The 10,156-nt window shown below is 39.2% G+C and overlaps 1 protein-coding gene across 1 annotated transcript; it reads left to right on the top strand.

The window, feature by feature from the left end:
* Window positions 1-9,157: 9,157 nt before the first annotated feature.
* Window positions 9,158-9,676, top strand: LOC127143937 (pectinesterase inhibitor-like). The gene has a single exon (XM_051079242.1). It carries the CDS (start codon window positions 9,158-9,160, stop codon window positions 9,674-9,676), a length of 519 nt encoding a protein of 172 aa, XP_050935199.1.
* Window positions 9,677-10,156: the final 480 nt, after the last annotated feature.

Genomic DNA, 10,156 nt, shown 5'->3' with positions numbered 1-10,156 from the left:
ACATACAGGAAGGGCGTTGCACAATAGATGCTTGGGACGTCCTGAAGAAAGAACTTCGCTTGCAATTCTTCCCCGAGAATGTGGAAATCCTTACTCGACGAAAATTGCGCGATCTAAAACACACTGGCAAGATTTGAGAGTAAGTGAAACAGTTCGTGGGGTTGATGTTAGACATTCGCGATATGTCAAAGAAAGACAAAGTTTTCTGTTTTGTCAAAGGGCTGAAACCATGGGCAAAGGCCAAGTTGTATGAACAAAGGGTTCAAGACCTCACGTCAGCGTATGCAGCAGTCGAACGGTTGTTCGATCTGACAAGTGACTCTCAAGATGTGAGACGTCACCAAAGTTCCTCACCTGGAAGGAACAGGAATAGTCATCCGAGTTCTCCCAAAGCTATCGGGAGAGACGAATATCCTGGTAAAGACCACAGACCTCACCAATCAAACACAGAGAACATATGGCGAAGGCCGAATAATCAAAGCCCACCCAAGCGTCCCCTCAGTTGTTTCATATGTGGGAGGCCACATCTGGCAAGAGAATGCCCGAATAAAGTCGACTTCCATGCACTTCAGGCCTCATTAATCGCGGATTCAGATGATAAGTCAAATCAAGTTGAGGATGAAGTGGGTCAGATAGATGAAGGCGAGAAGACTCGAATACGGGCCATAAAATACATGTCGTCTCTCAAGAAAAAGTCAGGGGAGAGAAACGTACCAGTGGAAAGAGGCTTATTGTATGTTGACACTTGGATCAACCAAAAGCAGACTAATAGCACTATGATTGATTCCGGTGCAACCCACAACTTCATAATAGAGGTAGAAGCTAGATGTCTAAGGCTCTGTTGGGAGAAGGATTCAGGAAGAATGAAGGCCGTGAATTCCGTTGCCTTACCTATCGTCGGACTAGTGAAGCGAACGACGATAAAGTTGGGAGATGGAAAGGCCTCGTAGACTTTGTGGTTGTAAAGATGGATGACTTCGATGTAGTACTGGGAATGGACTTCCTCCTTGAACATCAAATCATACGAATGCCCTCAGCAAAATGTCTAGCGATTACCGGATCTTTCCCCACGGTAGTACAAGCAGACATTCGTCAGCCTAACAAGTTTAAAATGATATCGGCCATGCAACTAGACGAGAGTCCTGTCCAAGAGGAACCACCATCCACGGTGATCCTGCTTAGGGCGCTTGAAAAACTTGGGGAGACAGTCCCCAAAGACACTTTGTGTGTCCTACAAAACTGCCATGATGTGATGCCAAATAGTTGGCCTAAATCCTTGTCGATGCCAAGGACGATCGACCATGGAATAAAATTGCTGCCAGAGGCATAAGCGTCTGCGAAGAATGCTTATCGCATGGCACCGCCGGAGTTAGCCAAACTTCGGAAACCATCGAAGATGTTGTTGAATATAGGATTTAGTAGACCTGCACAAGCTCCGTATGGAGTCCATGCCCTTTCCCTGAAGAAGAAGGACAGAAGCCCACAAAAGTGTATTGACCGCCGTACCCAGAGTAAGCTCACAATTCCTCGCAAATATCCACTCCCCGCACTAACCAGGCTTTTTGACCACCCTTGTGAGATGAAGTATTTTTCGGAGTCAGACATCCTGTCGAAGTACTATCGAGTAAGAACAACGAAGGCAAAGGGACTCGAGACAACTTGTGTCACTGGACATAGAGCATACGAGTTCCCCGTGGTGAAATTTAGTCTTGGGGTCGTCGATGTGACCAAGACTCCCAAACTTGAAGCCGAGCAATTCAGCTGTGTGTTCGAAGAATATCTGCATCATTGTGTTGATGGCAGACAAAAGAATTGGGTTTAGCTGCGGAATGTAACCCAATTTGGTTGCAGTGCTCAAACAGACTCGTTGATCAAGAGAAGTCCGTTTGAGATTAAAGGTAATAGACATTCTCTGTTGCCGCCGCTCGCTGATGACGCTTATGTAGGGGACCGCCCTCAAGTTCATAGAGTTGAAGTGGAATGAGAACAGATGGCCGACATTGCTCGAGTGTGCCTAGAAGAAGCTTCAAGGCCGATGAAGGAGAGGGTAAATAAAAAGCGATGCCCTCTTGAGTTCGAGTGGATGACCAAGCTTCCAATATTTAACGTTGCAACAACGCCGAATGATTATCTGTCAACCTAGAAAATGAGGAAGACAGAGAAATCAAGGAAGTCCTTGCTAACAGAGTAAGGACTGGTAGAAGGCCCACAAGGGAGGTACATAAATTCCTAGTGAAGCAGAAGAAGCCCCTCGTGGAGGTAACAAGCGGAGAACATTTCAAAGACCTTGAAGCGTGGACGCAGAAGCCGAAGAGCTCCAGTTTCGCCAGTTGACGAGGACGTCAACCATTTAAGTGGCGGAGAATGTCAAGGACATACTTGTCCAAGGTATTATTTACCTATGGCCGTATGCCCGAATACCCCTAAATCGCTTTATCTTTATGTCTTGAAAGTAGTCTAGGTTAATTCTTTCGTTTTCGTGTCGCCGAGCCACAGTGTGACATTTCGGCTTTTTCATATGCAAGGCTGCCAAGGCCAAAAATCTCAATATGTACTATAGGAGGTACAAGAGTTGTCCGACCCCCGCCCAAGCCTTGTCGCACTCTTTGCAAGCTAAGTTATTTTCTTTGCAATTGACAGTTTTCAATGCTTTCTTTCATTATGTTTTCAACTATTTACTTTCTCTCTCCCGTTTTATAAAAACATTTTCCCAAGAACGTGGAGGGAGGCTACATCATACCGCGAGTTTGTCTGCGAGTTTCGAATATTTAATGGCTGACTTATTGATCGAGCAGAACAAGTACCACACAATCATGTTTAAATGTTACGATTGTGACACTAGGCAGCATGAAAAGGTGCCAGCGCGTCCCTCAACATATCCTAATATCTCTTCTCCATGGTAGCGAGGTCTGCCTGAGTGACAAACGCGGTGGGGTTGACAGCTTGCGCAACAGGCTATTCTTTAGGTTGGGTACGTCTACCTCCTCTGCCACCCCCTCGACGTTGACCTCTACGTGGCGGCATCTTTCCTGGAGTTTCACCAACAGAAACTTTTCACAAAACAGTCATATCACTTATACTATCTACATTTATTCTCAACAAGCAAAGTTATAACTATAATATTAGCAAGGTCCTAAAACATACCTGGCGAGTGACGAAGAACCGTATAGCCATAGGGGTAAAACAAACAAAAACAAAGACTTATATCGTAAGTCAGTCTACAAAACCTAGGACATAGACTCTGATACCAACTGTAACGACCGAACTCCTTACACTAAGTCGAAGCCATTACTAATTTAAAAGATAAATAAATTTGTAAAGTTTGGAAAAATAAAATAAAACAAAACCTCAAAATTTTCATTTAAAAGCATAGACAAATGTGATTAGAGATAAGTATAAAAATAAAATCCTAACTCGGGCCCTATCTAATTTTTAAAGAAATAAAATAACAAATAAAAAATAGATAAAATGCAAAGATCCCTATGGCTCGCCACGTCACTTCTGGTCGCTCGCCAGCTTGCCCTTGCCCTTACCTCTACCTCCGCCTGAAAAATAGAAATGGAAAGAGTGAGTATAAAATACTTAGTAAGGGACCCACTACTAGTCCCACTAGATGCCTGTTAACTTCCTATTAGAGTCCTAAAGAGTGGTACCCCTGAACTAGCACGTCCCCGAACACGTGCAATCTGTGATCTCGTAGGAACAACTGGTCTTTGGTGAACCCAAGGGAACACCTAAGACGATCGGGCTGTGAGTGGTCCCGTCGGATCACTCACATCATGTCTATGTCAATGTCAATGTCAGACTGGTAATCCCGTCGGAATACGCAGTCATAAGCGTGAGCGATCCCGTCGGATCTCTCCATCATGTCTGTGTCAAAAGAGAGGTGATCCCGAAGGAAACCCATATGGGTATGACTCTAATAAGAAGCTAACATACACCCTACCCATAGCATGCACACAACATCTCATCAATCACATCCTAACCTATCATAACATGTCATAATTACGTCAAATCATGCCATAACATATCATATCACGTCATCGTCGACCACAAAACTATGTCATTAGGAAGAAGGCGATAGCGTCGACATACTATTCATGCTAACCATAGAGTCAACCAGTAGGCACAATTTCAATATCAATCTCTCTCTCAATAACCTCGACTTGCGAAACAATATATTCATGCATGCGGTCTCTTTAATGCAATTCGAAGGTCTAGTAGCAGAATCTCTTACCTGGAGATTAGTTTAGTCGAAACTATAGCAAAACCACGCTTCCCAAGTGACAAGATCCTAATAATTAGAAAAACACCAATTTGAATAACCTAACCATCAAACGACTAGGAACACAAGAATTCAGTCGAAACTACTTACCCAAGTTCGAGGTTGCAGCAAGTTAGCCCTTAACTGAAGAAATCTCACACTCCAACTTCAGCTGGTTCAAATGGTCCTTTAGGAGAAATAATTTACTTTAACCCAAAGTTAAATTATTTAAGATCGAAAAAATTTAACCTTAATTGGGTATTCCAAAACCCAATCAACTTACCAAACAGGTGAAAAAGACCCAAATAGGCTTGTGGCTCAAAGTAGTTTGACGGCTCGGCTGGATGGCGCGTCTCACGGCTGGAGGAAGGTGCGGCTCAACTGAAATTCGGCTCACGAAGAAGGGCACGAACGCAAGCACCGCTTGCGGTATGGAGCGACAGGAAGCACGAGTCGGGTTGGCGATGTGAAGCGGCTGGACACGCGAGTCGGGTTGGCGATGCAGACTGGCTGGACGCGTTCGACTGGGCAAGCGACGCGAAGCGACTGGTCGTGTTCGACCGGCGGAGGTATTTGCTGGCGACGGCGAGGCAACGACCGACGGCTGGCGGCGATGTACTAACGGAGAAACGACAAGTGGGGGATGATAGGGACGACGGCTGCTTGTGAAGGGCTCAGGTTCCTTGGCGAGAAAGTGGCGACAGTCGACGGCGCGAGGAAGAACGACGGCGGTCGACGGTGGCGGCAGTCTAGGGTTTCTAAAAGAAAGGATTTTAGGGTTTTTCTTTGTGTACGGGTTCCAATGCTCATTTATACAAAAAAAATAAACCTATATTAATTTCCCCTTTCCTTTTCCTTATTGTATACCAAAAACTAACTAATCTTCTCTCTCCTCAATTAAATCCGACCAAATCTCCTTTTTATTTTTTTTATTTTATTTTATTTTTCAAATAAAACACAATTATCTTTTACCAAGTATAATTATTATTTTGAATCTTCTTTCTCTCTCTCCAAAACTTCATCAACATAACTAAGCATCTTTCCATGGCACAACAATTGGGTATTTTCCAATAAGATCCAATCAAAAGAAAATCAAAATTAAAGCAACAAAGTAACACCCAAAATTACAACAGTTTAAACTTAAGATAATTAAAATAAATTACCTTAAATTTTGGGGCATTACAAAACTCCACAACACATTTAAGTGTGTCTCACAACACACTTATCGAGAAAGTTTCAAAGTTTCAGTAGAGTTCACAATCCGATTAAAAGTTACACACAAAAAGATTTCGTCCTAAAGAGGGATTTCCAATACAAGTTCTTGGCCTCACTCACGCTGCATCTAACCACTCCAAGATGCATTACAAAAGAAAAATAATTACAAACATACAAAAGAATAATGAAGATCTACGATCGATGACGAGAGATCAATCAACGCTTGGCCCTTGGTTCACTACCTAGGGGGGGAGGGGGAAGAAAAACATTAAAATGTAAGTCGAATACTCAGTGAGTGGTAAGTTTCTTAAATGTAAAGCTCATAAAATATACTTAAAGAGAAGAATTATAAATATGTAAAGCTCATAAAATATAATAATAGTGAAAAAATATCATCACTCATACCCATTAGTCCATCAACAACCCTGTAATTCGTACAACCATGGCAAGGCATCTAAAGATACGGCCAAAGATAGCTCGCACATGATAAAGCATCACGCGGCCAAAACTAGCTCACGCATCCTTAGTACCCACCATGATATCAATCGTCAACCAATCTAACCAACCATGATAGCATACTAAGTATACGGCCTGGGAATAGCTCACACGTGCTCCATATCCACAAGAAAAACACGCGGCCAAACAGAGCTCACGCATACTTAGCAACTATCATAGTAACTACATACCGCTCCTATGTGCACATAGAGCCACCCAACCATGGGTTAAGCTAAGCTCGAAGCCATATCACAATCCTCCATCCATGTCCTCACCTAGGCTCAGGTTCTCTGATATCTGGTCACGGCCTCTTTCAGCCCTGGAATCCCCTGACAATTGTAGGTGGCGCTACGGAAACACATTCACGTAGCCTTTAAGGTAATCACCAACATTTACCATAAGCATCGATTTAGTAAAATTTTAAACTAAATATAAACTAAAAACTTGAAACATGATTATATAAGAATCAAGGCATACACATTCTCAAATTCATAATGAGTAAACATATCGTTTAAGTATTAATGGAAACATGGACTTGAAACTCGTTTTTATCATCGTCGAGTTATGATCATTCTTGAAATTTCAATGCAATAAACACATTGTTTAAACAATAATGAAAACGTGGCCATAAAGTTTAAGTCTTGGTAGTTTTCCAAGCAATATCAAGAGTTAACGTATATCTATAAAAAGAAAGCTTAAAAATTGAGTTACTCACAATCAATGATTCGATCCCCCGGGATTATATGCTTTCCCCACTTCAATTTGATCTGAAACAACGATTAGGACCTATTAATTATCTTCACAAAGGGAGACAACACAACAATCTTTAACATACTTCATAAGGCCAAATCAAACTTATTTTAGTTTCTAAAATTTTTGTATTCTCAATTCGCTTTAAATTAGGCTAGAATTTTCACCTACGAACCCTTAGACTTGCAATCTAGATGCTTAACCCCATAAGCATCCAACTTAATTTAAACTCAATGGGTCTTTTATGTAAAAACATTTTTATCTCTATTATTGATGATGTTTTGGAATTTATATCCATTAGACACACAAGAGGCCCTTAAACTTCAATTTAAACTCTTAATGCCACAAGCACTCAACTTAAGTCGTCTTTTAAATCCATACACCCTTATGTCCAATTTTCATACTTTAGAGGTTTAAATCAATCAACAATTCAACAACAATCTAACGGGTAAATAACTTAGAAACCTACCCAACTCACCTAAAATAACCTAAACTCTTAATGCCACAAGCACTCAGCTTAAGTCGTTTTTTAAATCCATACACCCTTATGTCCAATTTTCATACTTTAGAGGTTTAACTCCATCAACAATTCAACAACAATCTAACGGGTAAATAACTTAGAAACCTACCCAACTCACCTAAAATAACCTCAACCGTGTTGACCAAGACTTCCAAGTTCTAAATTGAACTTTCCTCTAAATGCTTTAGTCTAGGCTAAACATTCCACCCTTGAACCTTAAACTTCACATTGGACTCTTAACAAGATGAGGATCTAAACTTAGTGTATACTTAATGGGTCTTGTATATTAAGATGCTCTTGGTTGCAATATCAATAACGTGAGGGATTTAGATCATTTAATAACGAACTCAACGTCAAAGTAGCAAGTCAATATCTTAAGAAATTTCCCACACTTGTCCTAAACAATTTTAAGTGCGGTGAACAATACTTCCTAGTTCTCTAAAGTCTCCACTTTTCCATTCAATAATTATGGGTAAAATCCAGTACGCGCTAACACGAAGTGGGTATTTAAGAACTATGAGAGAACATACTAATTTATCTACGACCTTATCAAAAACTTGTCAAAATCACCTTGATAACACGTTAACGCCTTTCTAAAATCGAATTAGGATCTAAAACTATTGTGTATTCAAAACTTATATACGTAACACCCAAACAAATCTCTAAAGTTAGAAGAAAGTCCTTTCTTGACCTCAAATGTTTAACTTGGGACCCGAGTCTTAAGAGTAATCTAATCTAAATGCTTAAATTCAATGGGTAAGCAAGAACTCAAAGAAAATTCACTTAAATTACTCCAAGACTTGTCAAGAACCAATTAAAGTAGTCTTAACTTCCATGGGCAAAACCCTAACCTCCTTGTAAGTTCAAATCAAGCATTCAAAAACCATAGGTTGTTCAAAATTAACATTTAACTTAAATGGGCACTCAAGACTTATTCCATAAAACTTAGAATCTTACCCAAATTTGTGCCAAACGCTTAAATTCGACCTTTCGAATGACTGGATAGCGGCTTAAACTCTTCTAAAACTTGAATCTAGCATCCAAAAGTAATGGGTAAAGTTAAAACCAAGTCTAAACTTAATGGGTATTGCAAAATCAAGGCCGAAACTTAGTGGGTATTCGAAAATCTTCAAGAAATGCAACTAAAATAACGAAAATTTACCCCTAAACTTAGATTGACCCAAGAACTTCAATTTTGCGTGACCCGTGAAAGGTTCGACGTAGGGTAATTATCGTTCGGTGAGTTGGGCTACGCGACGGCGGTTGAATGACTTCGGCAAGTCACGCCGCGACTGGAGGGAAAAGAAAAAATATTAGCCACCCTTTTTATGGGTGTTAAGGGGTGCTAACGCCTTCCCCTTACACATTTAACTCTCAAACTCAACTCCAGTTTTCACAAATCATTTTTTAATGATTTTATTTAAAAAGTGTTTACTATATTTCGGTGCCCAATCACACCGTAAAAAGAATTGGTGGCGACTCTTGAATAGTTAGACGCTATTCAAACATTTTATCTCTAGAGAAGATAATACTTGGTTTCTTAACCATTTTACTACTTTATAATTTGACGGGTATACTTAGTTACATTTTATACGCTAAGTTTTTGGCATCATACATGGTGAGAAAATTCAAATTTTAACATCTTAGTTGTATCTTTCCAAAAGAAAAACTATTTTAGTTGTAATTTTGTATGTGATTATTCATGAAATGATTTTGGTTAATTTTTTGAAGATAAAAATAACAAAATGACAAACAAAAGACTAAAAATATGCTATTTAATTACAACTTCCCTTTTCCTCCCTGGAACAAAAAACATCTCTAAATTTCATCTATATAAGTGTGTGTATTTGATTAAATGACCCATATCAATAATTAAGGGCACAATAATATTGGCATAGAACAAAGAAATCAAAATGGCCAAAAACTCTTGTCCCATTATTGTCTCTCTCGTTGAAATTCTTTTATTTACCATAATTTCAAATGCAGCATCATCTACCGATGTCATTTCCACCATTTGTCCAAAAACCTCAAACCCACCATTTTGTTCAAATTTGTTGAAATCTTCAGGCATTACGAATATAAAAGGTTTGGCTGTATACACCTTAAACCTCACCCATACAAATGCTCAAAAATCTTTGACCCTAGCCAACTCACTGGCAAAAACCACCGCCAATCCTCAACTTAAGCAACGATATTCGTCTTGTGCTGAGAGCTATGATGAAGTTGTTGGTGATATTGAAAATGCCCAAAAGAACTTGGCCATTGGTGACTTTAATGCTGTCAATATTGTAACTTCTGGTGCCATGACAGAGATTGACGACTGTCAGGATAAGTTTGTGCAACCACCAAAGGATACGTCGTTGCTTTTGAAGAATGGCAAGACGCTAAATGATATATGCAGCATTATTTTGGTTGTATCCAATCTTCTTTGAGGGCTATGTACTTTTGAGATTTTTGCCAAAGAATATTATGAAGTTTAATTTTTAAAATATTAACATCACAATGTGATCGGTTTGACTGGAATTGATTATTTTGGTTAATTTTTAGATGATAAAAAAATCAAGTAATAGATAATTCTAAAAAATTAAAATAATTAAATAAAAATTAGATTTAACATAGAATGTTCCTAATAGACTTGTATTAATAGATAATTCCAGCAGATAGAAAAATTACTGAACTTCAACAAATTTTATAAATACAAATTTTCACTTAGAAATTCCCAATAGAAAATTTATTTTTGGATTTGGTGCTTAGACAATGCGTAAACACTAATTGTAACGCCCCGAATTTTCGAGGTAAACTTTTATCGTTTTGCGTAAATTTTTCGGAAATTTTAAATTTTTGAGTAATTTCTGAAATTCCTAAATTAATATTTGTAAATTTATATAATAATAATATAATATTAATTATAT

Source organism: Cucumis melo, chromosome 11 (assembly GCF_025177605.1).
Source record: "Cucumis melo cultivar AY chromosome 11, USDA_Cmelo_AY_1.0, whole genome shotgun sequence".
NCBI lineage: Eukaryota > Viridiplantae > Streptophyta > Magnoliopsida > Cucurbitales > Cucurbitaceae > Cucumis > Cucumis melo.
Note: the sequence above shows the minus strand (reverse complement) of the source record. Positions and strands in the feature narration are given on the sequence as shown.

Excerpts from the sequence above, each read along its gene's own strand:
- LOC127143937 (XM_051079242.1), top strand. The coding sequence starts at position 9,158 with ATGGCCAAAAACTCTTGTCCCATTATTGTCTCTCTCGTTGAAATTCTT.